This window comes from Kryptolebias marmoratus, linkage group LG7 (assembly GCF_001649575.2).
Source record: "Kryptolebias marmoratus isolate JLee-2015 linkage group LG7, ASM164957v2, whole genome shotgun sequence".
NCBI classification, from domain to species: Eukaryota; Metazoa; Chordata; class Actinopteri; order Cyprinodontiformes; family Rivulidae; genus Kryptolebias; species Kryptolebias marmoratus.
The window spans coordinates 4,041,569-4,059,590 of NC_051436.1; the positions used below are offsets into that span (position 1 = coordinate 4,041,569).

Sequence of the window (18,022 nt, forward strand, 5' to 3'; positions counted from 1 at the left end):
AGCAGTTCACACTCAGGGTCCAGCTGGTCAAAAAACACAAAAACTGCTGCAGATGTCTGACACAAAAAGGAGTATTGTGTTTCAAATGAAGCAATGTCACCACGGAGGTTAGCTATAGCAACTGGCTCACTGAAGATGTCCATGTTTCTGTTTCCACAGGGAAGGTACCAGCTGATTTCAGTCAGTCCATTGGAGATTCTTCGTGGAGCGTCTCCACACTCCATGTTGTGGTGAACAAAGGTGTCATGGTACTGCTGAGAATTACTCAGGAGTTTATTGAGGATCTCAGATTTAGACAAGGAACACTCACCAAGTCTCACAAAGGAGACCATTGGAAGTTCAGAAAGAACGATTCTTTCTTCTTTGAAGCCTTTGGATTCAGAGAGAGACAGAGGTCTGTACTTCTTAACAATGTCTCTCATGGCCCACAGCATGAGTGTGCGCTGGTTTGTATCACAGTTGGGAAGCAGCAGGGGCACAGAGAACTGACACATGGACATTTTTAGAGCCAATTCTTGCTGAACAAAACCATCAGAACACAGAAAGAGAGCAGTGATTATATCAAGAGGGTTTAACATGTCATCAGTGTTTGAACTGTTAAACAAATGATCCAGATCTAACTCTGTAGTTTCTGATTCAGATGGGTATTTCACATTTCTAGCTGTAAGATTAACCATCATCAGTTTCTTTAAAAAATACGATGGAAGATCTGATTTACATTTGACAGGTTCATCAGTGATGGTCTTCTCATTAATCTCAAGTATCTTGCTGAGTGAGAGCTTCTCTCTGTAGTGCTGCTTCAACCCCAGATCCTCCAAGAAGATTTCCAAGTTAACCTCTGTGGAGAAAAAGATTTTTTTTTCAAAAATGGTTTCTTGTATTTTTATTTATTTTATTTATTTGCACACCTGACATAATTAAATAATAATAATAAAACAACACAAATATAATGCAGTGTGGGAAAAGGCAAAAGTTATGTAGCCTATATGATAGCCAAGTAGATTGGATAGATTATTTTGGCCTCCAGTTGTAATGTAAAAATCCTTGGTGTTTGTTTTTTTTGATCAGGATCTTTTTAAACCTCCATTTAAAATGTTACTAGGACCGCTTTCTTTCACCTGAGTAATATTACTAAAGTCAGAAACATCTTGTCTTGAAATCAAGCAGAAAAACTGGTCAATGCATTTCTCACTTCTAAGTTGGACTATTGCAAGTCTTTCTTATCAGGGTGTCCAAAAAACTCATTTAAAAGTCTTCAGTTGATCCAACATGTTACTGCCAGCGTTCTGATGAAATTTAGGAGAGATCATATTTCTCTACTTTTAGCTTTTTTTTCCAGTGGCTCCATGTTAAATTCAGAATAGAAATTAAAATCTTACTTTTTCTTTTTCTTTCAGCTGTTCCCTTTTCAGGGATAACATTCAATGACAGATGAGTAGCAAAAAAACATTAGAGTTTGCTATGAAATCACCTTTGAGCTGCTCAACAAGATTTCCATCATTTAAATCCTACATATTGCCCACATTGTCAAGTTCTTTCCTTCCATGGTGTAAAGTCAAATGTGTGGCTTACTTGTTTCTTTAGTCTGCATTTTTTCAGGAGCCTGAAGGTCTTGCACATCTAGATCTTGTTTGCTCTGTGTTTGCTTGTTTGTTTCTGTGGTCCCTTGTACAGTAGCTTCATGCCCACAGCTGATCACAGTGTCATCCTTCTTTCCACCAACAGGAGTGTCCAGAGGCTGAGATACAGACTCACTGCTGATATTACTCTCAGATGCATTCCCAGGATGGCAAGCCGCTATGGAAAAATCAATGAAAACGGTATTGCTGTTTTTAATGCAAGGGGTGCATTTTTTGTTGTTGGTGTGCTTTATATGCACACTTGACAGGAGAAACAGTAAAATAAAACTATACAGACCAAATGCAGAACTTAAAAATGAAAAGCTAAGGTAGCGTTCATGAAGCCTTTCACCACTTTCTCTCTGCTCCTGGTGGAAGGCGGATGTGTTTCTTTTCTCTCTGTCTCTCTGTCTTCTGAACCCCCACCCTCTACTTTTATGCCCTGCCCTCCCAAAAAAAAAATTCTAAACTATGGATCTGGTCAGCTGGTCTCTCAACGCAATTGATAAAATTTTCTCAACGAGAACACTGACCAAAGGAGAGCCAGCTTGTCCTGAGAAGACATTCTTCGCTGGATACACGTTGTATTCCTGGAAACATTGGAATCCTGTTTGTCTGTGGAAGACGTGGAGAATCTTTACATATTTGGGTTTTTGATAACAGGATTTCTGCTGTTTGGATTAGACAGTTACCTGACTTATCGTCAAATTCGTTTGATGGGTTCGGCGAATTACACTCAGACTGTCTTGGAACTCATGAATAATATGGGTTACATCTTGGAGAAAGTTGCTTCGCTCGAATTAGGCGGAATGGTCCTGGAATTTGGCTGTTTGGATTCGCCTGTCATAACGAGGGGAGACAGAGGCGAATCCAGAGCGCAGAATCTACGCAGAACTATATAAACAAGATGCTCCCTCTGCCTAAGGACATCTGTGGATCTCCTCAGAGCTCGCTGATATCATTCCATCATTCTCAAAGACAATGGCCTCTGTGATGTGATTCATGGACCTATCTGCAAACACACACACACACACACTACACCGTCTTCTCACTGTCTCTACACACAAATACACACACATACGCACACTTTCCACTGTTTCTGTCATCTTTCTCACTCCAACAAACGCCCCCCCCCCCAACCCCTTCTCTCTCTCTCTATCTTAGTTAGTAATTCTTACATCGCCTGTTTTAGCAGGCCTGATACCATTTAAAAAGTTTTTGTTTTGTTTTGTTTTATTAAAGTTTTCCCATTTAAAATCATTAATCTGAAGCATTATGTCCTTTACTTCAAATAAAATAATGTATCAGAAATATACTTATTAATGCTGAGATCATAATTGTGTTGGTTTTCTGTGCACAGATTAAACTTTATTGTTTTTGATCTAAAAAGTGTTAAGCAGTCTGTATTTATTGTTGTCACAGACAGCAGTTCCTGTTTCATTGTTCTTTAGCTGCAGGACTAATCTCCAGAACAATCTGAAATGCCATTTATTTCACTTCCTGATCCTTTTTTTATGGTTTATGGTTTTATTATATATTATATTATATTATATTATATTATATTATATTATATTATATTATATTATATTATATTATATTATATTATATTATAATAGGAAACCGGAGTACCTGGCAACAACTTAATCAACCCATTTTTAAATGGGTTAATTTAAATAAATAAATAAAACATCCTAAATTTATTAGTTTTTGGGTGATTTTGTGAATTTTGGCCAGTTTTCAGAGACAATTCTTTCTAGTATCATAAACAACTATCTGTATATGAAAACAAGAAACTGTAGCAGAAAAAACAATCAATAATGTGAACAGTATTGATGGTACTTAAAACTATATACAGCCAGATTATATTGTTAGCTTCTGCTAAATAAAAACATTTAATTCACTGATTCTTACCACCTGCATTAGCTTGCAGTTAGAATATGCTTCTGAAACTTAGGAAAATATTGGAAAGTAAGGTTTTCTTGTAAGCTTTAGATTTTAGGATTCATTGATCTAACAGAAATTTGTACTTACGTGTTTTGATGTGTTCTAACTTCAACAGCAGCTGTTCGATTTGTTCCTGTCCTTCATCTTTATTGTTGAAAAGGTAATATCTCTCTGGAAATTTCTTGACAACGTCTGTAAGTTTACTTTTTGAACTGGGGTCTAGCAGATATTCGTCTAATGGTTTACTCAAACTATCTCCACCAGTGAAGAGCAGGAAACAGTTTTTCATCCTCTGAGGTCCAAGGATTTTCTCTGCTGTTTCTACAGCCTTCATGTTCTCCGCAGTGAACCGACCAACTTTGATCACCAGGAGGAAAATAGAAGAGCTGGATTCCTGCAGAACACACTGAATGAATCTTTTAAGCTGGTCTTCTGATTTTAATATATCTGGAGTATCAAACACTGCAACATTTTTTTCATTTACTGTTCTAGTTCCCACAGAGATCAGTTTGGTCACTTGTCCAAAGGCTTTTCGAGATTCAAACACTGGTTGCCTTAAAATGGTGTTTGCTGAAGCACTTTTACCAACTCCAGCTTTACCCAGAAGGATGATGGAGAGAGAACTATCCATGACTGAACTCAAGAAAACCTGCAAGACAACAGAAAGAGCAAAAATGTAGTTTTATTTATGTTTTATTCAGACAGCATGCAGAGTTTCATTTCAAAGAGCCTCACAACAAGTTTAAGAAAAATAAGTGGCTTAAAATAGTACAGTGAAAAATAAACAAACATAATCTACAACAAAATAATCTAATTACAACTTAAAAAAATAATTTGTTTAATTAAACTCATTCTGACATATTTAATAAAAGTATATCAAACAGTAAAACCAAATTAAAAAATAAGCTAAGCTTGTATGATATGTTAATAAAACCCAGCTGGGACAAATCTCAGTTCCAGGAGACAGAAGAAAAAAACTTTTGGGCACCACCTGCTGGCCAAACTCTACAGATCTAAACACTTTCATAGCTTCATTGAGTCTATGTCTGAATTTGTGTTTTCAATTCTAATAAATAAATATTTAGCTCAAGCTGAATGTCAAACGTTTTAATAACCCAACCAATGTTTCAAAAAAAATAAAAAGAACATCAAAAACTAAATGTGATCCACATTATCCAGTGCTTCACTGAATCACTGCAGCAGAGTGATGGTAGTTAAACTGCTCTGAAACATAGTAGTTTTATGTGTTTACACCTTTACATAGTAATTTCTTCCAGCTGCTCCCTTCTTCAGGGGTTGCCACAGCGAGCAAACTCAATTTTTAGATTGAAGATTTACCAATTGTTTTACTCCGGATGCTCTTCCTGCTGAAGCCTGGGCTCGAAGCTGCAGCCTCAGAATTACAAGACTGCAGCAGTGACCACCAAGCTTTATAAATGATCATATTTTGTAATATGGAAATATTTTTCTAATTCTATTTAATAAAAAAATAAAAAGTAAATAAAAATAGCAAAAATGTTTAAAAGTAACTAAAAACAATTATAGAAAACAGTTCAATGTAGAAGTTTGAACCCATCCCTCATTTTTTTATGCTTTGTTTCCAAGCAGCAAAACTGTCTCTTATTTATTTTAAGGGGTCTTGATGACTTCTGAAAGGTTTCATTTTTTTTATTTATGCATCTACTTTGGCTGATTTTTCTCTTATTTCCCGTCCTTGTATCAGGCTATAACAACATAATGTCCAGCGCACTAAAAATGAGGAAAGTGAACAAAGTGGAGGACAGAAGAAGTTGCTTCAGGCCTAAAATAAACTATACACAAGATGAACAGCATTTGAGACTCTTGTCTTTAAAAATAAATGATAATTTTTTTGCAAAGATCTGACACGAAAGATGCATCATCCTTCAGTGGCATGACATGTTTTTTGGTAATAGCTCTTTGAAAAGATTATTGATGCTAAAATGCTACATATGCTACATATGTGTCAAACTTTTCATAGATTTGACTAAAAACATGCGAACAAATGCTTAAAGAACCTGAACTGGTGTTTCCTGTCAATTATGTGTCAACAAAACTGGTTTAGTTCTTGAGATTAGGAGATGTTTTATGCCTGAATGATTGATAGGTCAGAGTTCAGTAACTTCATAACATCAGAGGTGGTTTAAAACCTTTGCACAGCATTGTAGTTTGAATGACAGTGTGAAACCTTAACACCAATAGTAACACATATTTAAAGGCCCACTAACTGTTTAACCCAAAATACTAAATGCATGATACCTACTGATTATGTCACTTTTTCAAAATATTTCCTTGATTTCCTGAACAAACTAAAACATCCATCCATTCATTCATATGGAGCAAAAACTAAATCCTACTTCTTCCAAAATTAAAATTAGAATTAAAAGTACTGCATTTGCTTAGGGCAATGAAATTAAAGTTTTTTTTTATGATAACATACACAGACAATAATAAAAGCTGTATTCTGTGAAACCAGTTAAACAGGTGGGAGTGGATAAACCTGCAGCTCCTGTTACCAAACATGATGCGGCTAACTTTTTGAAAAAGAAAGGTTTTTTTAATCTTTACTTTTATCCTAACAAAACTTGAATCTGAGAGGAAAAGCACCATCCAGAAATGTAGGCCTTTGGAATAAATGTTCTGATTGAATCTGATCTATTTTAGCTTAAAAACATAAATCTACTTTAACAAGGTTGAGTCAGGTCCTTTGGACGGTTACTTCCAGAGGACCTGACTCAACCTTGTTGAATTTTTTTACCTGGATTATTGAGCATGCATCAGGACAAATCTACTTACTGTTCTACAGCACAATCCGTGGTCTCAGGACGAATCCGGTCTATTCAGTCTGGATCAGAATTAAACATTAACCATCACATAGTGTCTGTCTGCTCCTCCATAATATCAATAAAATAAAAAAAAAACACTCCTGTAAACTCCTCACCAGACCTGATCTTTTTCTAGAAAACCAAACAAACTGAAGGTTAAAGAAAGCTGACATTAACTCGAACCGACTGATTTCAGCTGCTCCTTCACCGTCTGTCTCTGCTGTTCGTGAGAGGAAGGAGGACCTGGGTTGGACTGTCAGATGTCACTGCAGGGAGTGGAACAGAAATGCCAGCCAGCCCTTTCAAAATAAAAGCACAACTTTTTTTTACCCTAAAGTGATCAGACAGAATTTATTAACTTGTGTTATTATTATTATTATTATTATTATTATTATTATTATTATTATTATTATTATTGACACAGTTCAGTTTTTCTCATTGCAGCTGATCTGCATGTTGTTTGTTAAGCCTATATGAACAAGATGAGTTAAATTTTTTAAAATGTGATTAAAAATATCAACATCATCTAAAGACTTTTGTAGCTGCGCCTAAAATTTGAAGCAGTTCTTTTTCACATTATAACATCACAACAGTTCACACTTTCAAAACTCATCTAAAGCCTTTTTTATTTGTGTTATTGCATCCATTCATTTTCTTTACCAGATTTTCCATGCAGGGTCTTAAGGGAGCTGGCGTCTATTCAGTAGTCATTGTACATCAACCTGTTCTGGTTATGTTTCCAAATAAAAAACAACTAACAATTACCATTTTGTTCATTTCCCACATCAACATTAAAAGATATAATAAAGACAAATTAAAATCACATCAGAACAACATTTTTCATTTAACATTAGGGACTGGATAACAAAAAAGGTCACATATTTATAGTATGTCCCGACACCAAAAGCATTTTTTTGAACTCTGTTTTATGTCATGAACATTTACAAATGTTGAAAATGCATTTAGAAAAACTAAATTCAAATTTTCAAATTTCAAATTTTTATCTCTTTGATTCTGACTCTTGATTTTTCTGGTGCAAACTTCCTGTTTGACATAAACATACCACCCACACCTCAAGAGTCAGGAAAAACTGGACTGACTGATAATCAGCTTCCTTGTAGCCTGACACTAAGTGTGATGTTAACTATAAGAGTCAGAGGAGTCAGATCACTCGAACTCGTCCTGGGTATGAGTAGTTCTGCTCGTGCAGAAAACCAATCAGATTAGTTTTATTTTGAAGTAGTTGTCAAAAAATACAGAACAGCACCAAAACTTGTTGCAGACTGAGATTCAAAGAGCTGAGCAGCAAATAATCAACAGAGTCATCAAGGAGCAGCAGATCTGATGGCAGCAAGTGGCACCTCATGTGAGTTTTTGTGAATTTGTGTAAAAAATATTTGAATTAGAAATAATTAAGTAAAATAACTTTGTCTTAAAATTAATCTGAAAACATTAAATTCAGTAGAAGTGTTTATATGATCAGACAACAATAATCATTTAAACTTGTTTTTAACATGTTGAAATTGTTTTTTTTAATTTCCTTTACATTATTTTATGTGAAGTAAAACAAATAAAAAATACTTCAGATTAATGATTTTAAATGGAAAAATTTGTTTTAATATTTAAAACAAACAAACAAAAGAAACAACTGAAAAGTGATGTGTGCATATGTATCCACACCTCCAAAGTCAAAGTCAATGCAGAAATGACCACATTTAAAGTGACTGAGAAAAAAAACCTGAAAAAAGATAATCTGAATCCTGACTTCAGTCTTTATGTTTCAGATTCTGAACTGAGACTGGTTCTTGTTGGGAAGACTGGAACAGGGAAGAGCTCCAGTGGAAACACTATACTGGGAAGAGATGTCTTTCCTATATCAGACGGACACTTTTCAGGTAACATACACACACACACACATAGAGACACACACACACCATCCATGTGCAAAAAAGTAAAGTGAAGTGTAGTGTTTATTTCTATAGCACTTTTAAGCAACAAGGTGATCCAAAGCGCTTTACAAAAGAAACATAAACAGAATCCGTACATAATGAAATACAATGAAACACAAAAAAGGAAAACACATCAATCATGTCTAATCAAAATTGAATATAGGATAATCTAAATAAAATCATGAAACCAGACATATCTAAGCATGAGCTGAGACCGTCAAAATAGTAGCTAAACTAAACAACAATTAGGAATCTAACAATCTAACAATATCTAAAGTATGAGGTAAAATAAACTAAACTAAATGTACAGGAAGGCTAAATAAGCTAAAACATGACAATGCTAAACTAACGGTACCAAACTTTCTAAATAGTACCCCAGACCCGCTATACGGCCGACATAATAATTACTAATTAATATAGAGAGGGGGGGGGGGGATGACAGAAACAGCGGAAAGTGTGAGTATGTGTGTGTAGAGACAGTGGGAAGACGGTGTGTTGTGTGTATGTTGTGTGTGTGTGTTTGCAGATAGGTCCATGAATCACGTCACAGATAAACAACAACATTTTCTTTAGATTTCTCCAGTTTTAGTCTGATGATTATGAACTATTGTAAACTATGATTTATTCATTTGTTTGTTGCTACCATTTTTTTTACCTGTTTGATAAATATGAATTATCTTACGTTGCTATAAGCATTTTTAAAAATGTACATTGGAAATACACAGATTGTTTTCTTAAACTCTCCTCATTGTAACAAGACTTTAGAAACACTGAGTCTGTTCAGCAGCAACAAAACATGAACTTCTTGTGTTTTGGAGCAAACAAATTCTCAAAGTGTTTCTAGAAGATTACTTATTTGTTTGTTTTTATTCGTTTATTTTCAGTTTTAAAGCTCAGGACTCCATCAGAAAACATTCAGGGCTAAAGTCCCAGACCCCCAGGCCTACCAGCACCTGTAAGGTGTAACTATATGTAGGAACACAGAGCTCCTCCAGTGGCCGTCACATACTGTAGTTTAGTTTAACTCAGTGGTCACAACACATCCACCCCCTGCCTCTGACATGCAGTTCTTTGTTGTAGACAACTGAAGTGTTAGAGAAGAAACTTTGAAATTGGTTTTATGTTTTGTTTGGATGCCATGATGTTTGCTCTGAAAATCATCAATTCTGTTTCTGGAAAGCTTCAAAAACTGTAAACTGTTATCTTTTTTTACAGTGACCATTGTGTGTTCATTGAAGCAAGGGAAGCTTGAAAAATTATTCTTTCGTGTTTCTGTTGTCGACACTCCTGGCATCTTCGACACCTTTCAGTCTGAGGAAACGGTGCAGAATGAAATCAAAAAATGCTTCTCCTTGTTGAATCCTGGGCCCCATGCCATTCTGTTGGTCATCGAACCTGGGGTCTTCTCAGAAGAGGACGAAGAGGCTGTGGAAAAAGTTGAAGAGATCTTTGGAGAGGATGCCTGGAAGTACATCATCATCCTCTTCACTCATGGAGATGAATATGGATCAGGTTTTGATGAGATGTTGGAGGAGGAGGCTCCAGATAATCTGAAAAAGATCCTAAAGAAAGCAGGAAACAGATACCACCTCTTCAACAACAAGAAAATGAAGAAACGTGGTCAAGTTGAGAATCTGTTAAAGAAGGTTCAGGATATGGTGAATAAAAATAAAAAAGAGTCTCAAGGATACCTACCAAAACGCAGTGAAGATGTTCAATCAAAGAAAGTCTCAGGCAGTAAAAGCAGTGAAAAAGTTGAGAAAGAAAAATAAAAATGTGTTTAAGGAGCTGCAGATCAAAACCCCAAAGGAATAAGGGCAGGTGGAGAATGAACTGGAGCTCAAAGCTGCACAATTAAACCTTAAAGAATAGAGTCAGTCAAGCTTTAAGTGAAATGACCAAATGATCATAAACCCAAGAGGTTTTCTGATATTGATCTGAAAGTGATAATATTTGTTTTTGCCTTTAAAAATTATTACATTGTTTTACAGAATGTCCTAATTGTTTGAAAGGGTTTTCTAACAGAACAACTGGTGGACTCTTTGTGTAAAAGTTCTGAAGGGGATCAGTAAACCGTCAGACTGGTTAACAGTGGGAATTTGTTTCATATTAATCAAATGCTGTATTCTGTCATCTGTATCCTACCTGCCTGTTCAATCACCTGATTTTGTTTTTGGTTGTGGCATCATGTGACTTATTGCTTTTCTTTTATATTTTTACTTTTGTACTGAAATAAAAAAATGGATTTCTAATTTTGATGTTTGACTCTTGGCTCAAGTTTTTTTTTATATATTTATATACAGTGTCTATATGAGGAAAATGACTCAAGGTGGTCTTAGCGTGTGTATCAGAGACAAATAAGTGTTTGGTTAAAATGATAGAAAAATTAAATAACACCAACATCAACACATTTTGCTGGTGTAGATTCTCAGTCATTCAGGACATGGAAAATCCAAAAAAAGGCAAATCCATCAGGAGAACTTTCTTTTCAGATAAAAATATCTTCAACTTCAGAATAAAAGTCTAGTTGTCTTGGTGCTTTTTTCAACCTTTTTTATTATTCAACACACTTTTCATTTTGAAGCTGTAACTCTGTGGGGAGAACATGGATATTATAATTTTACAAACTTAAACGAAGTTTGCTAAAATGCAGGTGACTTAAGGTGACTTTTAACATACCTAAGATTGACTCTAAAACTGTGTTGCTTGACTTTGTTCAGGAAAAAATATTGCCAACTTTCTGAAGATATTGCACATTTTGGTTGATGATATCTTTGCACAATCTCTGCATCACCTGCAAACAAAATGGAGTCGTTTGTTTTCTGATGCAAATACATAACTTCAGTCCTGGGATCTTATAGTTGGCTTCAGGACTGAAAAAATAAATACGGTTTTCACAACATTATTGTTTACTTCTAAAGTTTTAAATGTTACTTTCAAAATTTTCAAATGGTCTTGCTCCATTTTATTTAACCAATCTTCTTCATGTCAACACACTTGTGACAGCATCATCCAGCCAGTTCCTCTTAGATTTGTTGATTTAACTGTAAAGTCCTTTGGTCAACTTCAGTTCTTTTTAAACATGCCATAGAAATAAAAATAATATTTACCAATAACATTTAAAGTAACTGTGACATGATGTATAGCTCAAACTAAATGACTTTATTAATAAAACATGACTATGTTAGAGTAGTTTGTTTGTCTCTTATGACTGTTTTTTGATAACATAATCTTGGAAGTAAGCCATGTCTCCGTCCTCTGATTGGATATGATCTGTTTCCCAGTCCGGTCCGACAAGTCCAGCAGGTGGAACAGCAGTAACTGAAGCATTCCTGCACAGCTGATGTTGTCAGTGGTTGTGTTAGTTAAGTTTAAATGGGTAAACAAGGTTATTTTTGTAATAAAAGCTGTGCAAAAGTTCAGCTTTGCTGGGAAGTCCTCACTTGGAGTTTAGCGAACATGTCAAATGTTTGCCACTTGTAAATAATTTCTCCCATTTCATAATGACAAAGTCCAGCTTGTTTGTCAGTTTGTCAGTTTGTCAGTCTGTCCTCTGTCCTCTGTCCTCCAACTCCCTCCATGTCCTCTCTAACTGCATCTATATATATGTCCTCTTTGTCTCTAACATCCTTCTGTCCCTCCTCTGCACATGTCCAAACCATCTCTAACTTTATCTCCCAGTCCTTCAACCTGTGCTGGACCTCTGATGACCTCATTCCTAATCCTGTCCATCCTTGTCCCTCCAAACATCTTCAGCTCTGCCACTTCCTGTTCTTTCTCCTGTCTTTTTGTCTCCAAACTGTCCAACATGGCTGCTCTCATCACTGTCTGTAAACCTTTCCTTTGACCTTTGACCTTTGACCTTTGCTGCCACCCTTTTTTTTTCAAATCACTGCTGAAACTTTTCTCCATCCACTCCATCCTGCCTGGACTCTCGTCTTCACCTCTTTACCACACTCCCTGTTTTCCTGGACAGTCGACCCTAAGTCCTTGAAGTCCTGCACCTTTGTGACCTCTGACCTCCTTGTAGCCTCTCTGCTCCACCTGCCTCCCTCTCAGTCACACACAGGTACTCTGTCTTGTTACGATCAGTGCCACTGTCTCTCACTGTAATATTGCATGAGTTCATGCGTACTATTTTCAAGGTTTTACCAAAACGTTTACAATTCTTTCATGTCTCATCTTAAAATGAGAAATGTGGTGGGTCATATGCATTAGTTGTGACAGTATTGACCTGAGCGAAGTTAAAGATTAAGGGAAAATGTTGAGAATTAATTAGACCTTTCAAAATAAAAGCTGAAGCATTGAGATTAAATTGATTCAATGTTATCCCATATGTATCTGAAAATGTCTCAAATTGTTGACAAACTCCAAAATGTCTTATTAGTGAAGAGATACATTTTGCATGTGCCGGAGTGGAACGTTTGGTTTGTTACAGCATCAGTACTGAGAGGCACTTTCTACTTGGACACCAGATTTTACTTGGGTTAGAAAAAAGCATGTGCTGATGTATCAAACTAGCTGATATTTTCTATGTAGGAGCTTTAAAACATGAAATATCAATGTATTTATCATAATTACTATCATATCATAGTCACTTTGCTGAAAAGATCCAAGTTTTATTGTGAAATGCATTGGAAATCAGGAACAACTGTCCAAAGAACACAGAAACGGTTTTATGGAGGATCTTACACAGGCGAGTCCCAACAAGAAGTTCCAGGAAGGATTCTTAGAAGGAGCTTAGAAGAAATTGAAAACAAACATTTTTATTTTAGCACACAGGAATTTTTATGACCAACATTTAACGACCTAACAGTGGGTTGTGGTTTGGCTCAGCCTTAAATTCCATGATAGTTATTAGAAGTCATTAAGGACAGCTGTATTGAGTGTCATCAGCAGTGCCAGCCCCACCCAGCAGAGAAAACGGCTCTTTGAATGCATGCGGCATATAAAATTATTCTTTCTAATAATAACAGTAATGCATTTGTGCATTAGTGTATTAAAATATAATAATCTCTGCTCTTGTTCCATATTATGTTCCATATTTATCATACCAATCGAAGTGCATCTGTTTGTTTTAGTGTCCCAGTGCATTTCTCTTCACCTGAAAAGTGAACCTAGTCTGTGTTTTAATTGAAAAGTTTTTGTTGAGGAAAACTTGTCAAACTTTATTTCAGCTCTGTCATTCTTACTCACCTTCTGCACACAAGTTTTTACATAGCAAAATTTCACAAGCCTCTTATGATCTTCCACTTTACATGCGTAAAACATAAATAACCTCTTTATTACACCTAATCAATTTCCCCTCTATAGTGCCTACAGAAAATTCAAGTGTGCTTTGGTTAGATCAAACATTTAATTTTGCAGTTCTTGTGTAAATCAGAAGTAAACAAAATAGATATTGAGTAGAATTTTGTGTATTATTATTATTATTTTGTACATCATCAACTCACTAGTCAGTAAAAAGTGATTTTAGTGGGGATAGGGTCCTGAATCCAACTTTAGGAACCGCTGGTGTATAGAGATGTACTTCAGCAGTCCTCATAAACAAATCCCATTGGACCACCTGAACCGGCTTCAGACAGCAACCATAGAAAACATCAAAAACAAACCATATACATCAAATCTGTAATGTAAAGTCAGTTCACAGCTCATATAAGATTTATTGGGTAACTTAGAACCTTTTTGTTTTATTTTTTATTAATTAAATGCCAAAGAAAAAGAAAGCTATTTGATTGGGAGCGCCTTGACAAAAAGTGGGTGTGTCTAGGCACTGCTTCGCTCGCACATGGCCACGCCCATGAATGTGTCTGATCCACTTCTGAACAGAAGGTTGATGTTGTGCACAAAATGGATGTCAGCTGTTGTTAAACAACAAAAACAAACCGGAGGAGGAAGAGGACGAGACAGATCCTTGTTGAGACATCACAGGTTTGACAGCAAAGCAAAGTAGGAACTGAAAGAAACAACACTTCACAACAGATGAGATGTCGGACCATCAGAGCATCGGTGAGTTTAAATTTAAATTAAAATGTGATCTGCAAAACTTCTTTCTTTGTATTCTCTCTCTGACTGTGTGCTTTGTGTTTTTAAAAGTGTTTAAATTATTAGACAACTTACAGAAACTGAAATGTTTGTGTTCAGTTAGTTGGGCATTTTTTAGTTTTTGTTTATTTGTCAATTTAAACCTGTTTTATATGTATGACATATCTTTTAACTTTTTGATTTATTTAACAAGAATGTCCACTGCTGGATTACAGAATTTATCATTTAAACTCCTCTTTGCTGCTTATTATTGTCCCTAACTGGTAACTTCTTTCTTTCTTTCTTCTTTCTCCTTCTCTCTATTTCTCTTCTTTGACAAAAAGTGGTTGAACCGGTCTTGTCCCAAACTCAGCAGACATCTTGCTTTAATGCTCAAACTGGAAAGATTGCATGTTTGTTTCTATGAAATGACACGGGCCCATTGGTTTTTTTTTTCTCTCTACCAGTTTCTCTCTGTATCTTAATAGTACTACTGCTGTTTTTTGTTGTTAATAATTCAATGACACTAATGTTATAAGAACAATTTTACTGAAATTTTTACTAAAATTTTTTAAAACCAGTATTATAATCACTGTTTATGCTCTCTGGGATTGAAACAAAATTTACATACTGGACATGTGTCTTACTTTGGCTATCTTCTTTTTTTGTGCTATATAAATTAAGTTATAAGGACTAACATCAATGGACTAAATGCTGTCTGAGATAAATAAATGAAAGATACAACTGATTGTTTATTGGATTCTGTGTTTTATTGTCTTTCTGTAGGACGACCAAGAAGTAGCAGCATGGAAGACCCTCCAGCAGGTTTGTTCCAGTTTGTTTCATTCTGGTTTCAAGTTTTGGCTACCTAACTGCTCTGAAAACAAACTTGACTTTGTTTCATCAGTTACTGTTTACTGACAGATGTTCAATTAGCACTACAATCAAGAATGTCACAGTAAATCACAATAATCAGTGTTGGATAATACAGAAAAAACATTGCATGAAGAGACATTCCCTATGAGCAGTACTCTAAACAATTCAAGCAGGAAAAGAAGCATGGAGCTTTGAATATTTGACTGCAGGTTGGCCTGACTTGCGGAATTGTTGACACAATCAGTCAGAAAATCTGTTATGTGGAAAGTCAAGTGATTTGATCTTTATAAGCTGCATTTCCAAAGTGAAGAGACACAGAATTAGCTTGGACAGTGGAGGATTTTACTATGTTCAAATAGACTGTTGATGCCTGAAACATGTATGTTTTAATCCTGCCTTACATACATGTCCTCGAATCCTGACTTCAGTCTTTATGTTCCAGTTTCAGACCTGAGACTGGTTCTTGTTGGGAAGACTGGAGCAGGAAAGAGCTCCAGTGGAAACACTATACTGGGAAGAGAGGCCTTCAGAGCAGCAGCCAGACATGGTTCAGGTAACACACACTCAAAATGATTTATTTTAGGTCCACAGAATTGAAAGACTGTTAAGCTCATGCAGCAGATAGACAGCTGACCTGGCTGCAGGTTACCTGCAGGTTTGTTTGTGCAGAGTGCTGTTATTTCTGTTGGTGTTATGAGCTCATCCAGTGGTAGTCACAGAGATTTAGTTAATATTCATTAATTATAATGCTGTCATCTTCTTCCTCTGACATATGCAGTTCTAGACCACTGAAGTTCGAAAAACATAACCTGAAAACTGGTTTTATCTTTAGATTGAATACAATCAGAACATTGTATTTGCTCTGTAACTCCTCACCTCTGTTCTTCCATCCATCCATCCATCCATCCATCCATCCATCCATCCATCCATCCATCCATCCATCCATCCATCCATCCATCCATCCATCCATCCATCCACACATACATACATACATTTTCTTAACCCGCTTCTCCATTCCGGGTCACGGGGAGCTGGTGCCTATCTCCAGCAGTCACTGTGCAAGAGGCGGGGACTTCTGTTCTTGTGAATCTTAAATGATATAAATTTGTATTTTCCATCTTCAGAGACCATTGAATGCTCCAAGCAGCGAGAGAAGATGTTCTGCAAGATGGTTTCTGTTGTTGACACTCCTGGCCTTTTTGACACCTATCAGACTGAAGATGCAGTGAAAAAAGAAATTGCTAAATGCATCAACATGTCGGCCCCCGGGCCCCATGCTATTCTGGTAGTCATTAGAGTTGGGTCGTTCTCAGCAGAGGAGAGAGATGCTGTGATGAAGGTGGATGAGATCTTTGGACAGGAGGCCTGGAAGTACGCCATGATCCTCTTCACTCATGGAGATGAAGTTGATTCAGACTTTAATAAGATGTTGGAGGAGGCTCCAGGTGAGCTGAAGGAGATCTTAAAGAAAGTTGGAAACAGATACCACATCTTCAACAACCTCAAAGCCAACAACCGTCAACAAGTTCTGGATCTGTTGGAGAAGGTCCAGAAGATGGTGGATGACAACGGAGGAAAGTTTTACTCAAGTGATAATTATAAAAAAGCTGCAGAGATCTTGGATCAGAGAGAAACAGAACTCAAGCGGTTATATGAGAAGAAAATGGAGGAGGAAATAAAAGCTGTGAAGGCAAACTATGAGAAGCTGCTGAGAGAAGCTGGAGATAAACGAGAGCAGCTGGAGAGACGACTGCAGTCCGAGCTGGAGGAGTTGAAGCGGTACTACCACGCCTTAGAGAGCGGAGCTCGTGAAATGATAGAGCAGATGCAAAACGATCAAGAGAGTAAAGAGCTCCTCAAAAGGTTTCATGAAACTCTTAGGCTGAACTGAACAGGAGGTGGCTGAGTAGTTTCTCAGATTCTTGTTCAGACTGAATCGTTTGTGATTCAGATTAATTCCTACATTTACATCACGTCACTGAAATATTTGTGAGATTCATGAAGGTAATGTATAAAGTACCCTTTTGCCTTTCACATGTTGTGATAGAAGGAAGTTATCTTAACTAGAATGAAACTCTAAGAAGGAATTTGTGGTTCTGTACGTATCATGGAAGAAATTCTGTTGACTTTAGGTATGAAGCTCTGCAGATGATAGAAACTGTCAGACTGGTAAACAGTGGAAAATATTGTTACGTTTGTCAAATGTTTTACTCTATTTTTCAGGTTCTAACTAATTGTTTGATTCCTTTACTGATCATATTATTTGTTGTGAGGAACCAAAATCACAAAGATGTGAAGCTCCCTCTCAGTTTTATTAGATAGAACAGTTTGATCATATTTCTAATCTGTTCTAAGTGAAAGTTTTCTATATGATGAGGAAGTTGGGGCCACAGTGTTGGTCACTGTATTAGTTATATTGTTTGAGAGTTAAACACATTCCTAGTTTTGTGTAAATATTGTTCTTTTGTAATTAACGTAATTAAATACTGGAAGCTGATTGGCTTTAATGGAACCTTTGTTTTATATAGATGACATAATGTATCTAATGTCCCTTTTTACATCTGTAAACAAAATCAAATAAAGTTATAATTTTAAGGTTTGACTGGCTGTTCGGTAAGTTTATTTTCATATTCCGGTACAAAGAACTGCAGCTGGTTTCATTGTGTTTAGATAGTGGTTAAATAAAATACTGGAAATAAAATAATGCAAAAAAGTGGATGATTTATTTATTTTTGTCAATTTTATTCTTGTTGCATTTGCCTTTGAA

The 18,022-nt window shown here is 36.1% G+C and overlaps 3 protein-coding genes across 3 annotated transcripts in view; 2 read left to right on the forward strand and 1 right to left on the reverse strand.

The window, feature by feature from the left end:
- LOC108247714 (interferon-induced very large GTPase 1-like) overlaps positions 1 to 6,636 on the reverse strand; it is a 10,686-nt gene extending 4,050 nt beyond the window's left edge. The window contains exons 1-4 of the mRNA XM_037976725.1: positions 6,378 to 6,636; positions 3,651 to 4,212; positions 1,573 to 1,797; positions 9 to 838 (exon numbers count right to left, since the gene is read on the reverse strand). Coding sequence (XP_037832653.1) covers positions 9 to 838; positions 1,573 to 1,797; positions 3,651 to 4,194 — 1,599 coding nt within the window. The 5' untranslated portion in view covers positions 4,195 to 4,212; positions 6,378 to 6,636. The remainder of the gene's footprint in view (positions 1 to 8; positions 839 to 1,572; positions 1,798 to 3,650; positions 4,213 to 6,377) is intronic.
- A 910-nt stretch (positions 6,637 to 7,546) lies between these two features.
- Positions 7,547 to 10,613, forward strand: LOC108247715 (GTPase IMAP family member 4-like). Its single transcript, XM_017436048.3, has 3 exons — positions 7,547 to 7,772; positions 8,191 to 8,301; positions 9,571 to 10,613. Exons 1-3 carry the CDS (start codon positions 7,751 to 7,753, stop codon positions 10,125 to 10,127), a joined length of 690 nt encoding a protein of 229 aa, XP_017291537.1. The 5' UTR covers positions 7,547 to 7,750; the 3' UTR covers positions 10,128 to 10,613.
- A 3,560-nt stretch (positions 10,614 to 14,173) lies between these two features.
- On the forward strand, positions 14,174 to 17,857 carry LOC108247710 (GTPase IMAP family member 7-like). The gene is made up of 4 exons (XM_017436044.3): positions 14,174 to 14,364; positions 15,166 to 15,204; positions 15,698 to 15,808; positions 16,380 to 17,857. The coding sequence occupies exons 1-4, from the start codon at positions 14,343 to 14,345 to the stop codon at positions 17,144 to 17,146; spliced, it is 939 nt and encodes a 312-aa protein (XP_017291533.1). The 5' UTR covers positions 14,174 to 14,342; the 3' UTR covers positions 17,147 to 17,857.
- The last annotated feature ends 165 nt before the right edge of the window (positions 17,858 to 18,022 follow it).

Bases quoted from the DNA above. Each gene is read 5' to 3' on its own strand.
- LOC108247710 (XM_017436044.3), top strand. From the start codon at position 14,343: ATGTCGGACCATCAGAGCATCG. The intron at 14,365-15,165 runs GTGAGTTTAAAT...GTCTTTCTGTAG, and splicing joins GTCGGACCATCAGAGCATCG to GACGACCAAGAAGTAGCAGC. The intron at 15,205-15,697 runs GTTTGTTCCAGT...TTTATGTTCCAG, and splicing joins CATGGAAGACCCTCCAGCAG to TTTCAGACCTGAGACTGGTT.
- LOC108247715 (XM_017436048.3), top strand. From the start codon at position 7,751: ATGGCAGCAAGTGGCACCTCAT. The intron at 7,773-8,190 runs GTGAGTTTTTGT...TTTATGTTTCAG, and splicing joins GGCAGCAAGTGGCACCTCAT to ATTCTGAACTGAGACTGGTT. The intron at 8,302-9,570 runs GTAACATACACA...CTTTTTTTACAG, and splicing joins ATCAGACGGACACTTTTCAG to TGACCATTGTGTGTTCATTG.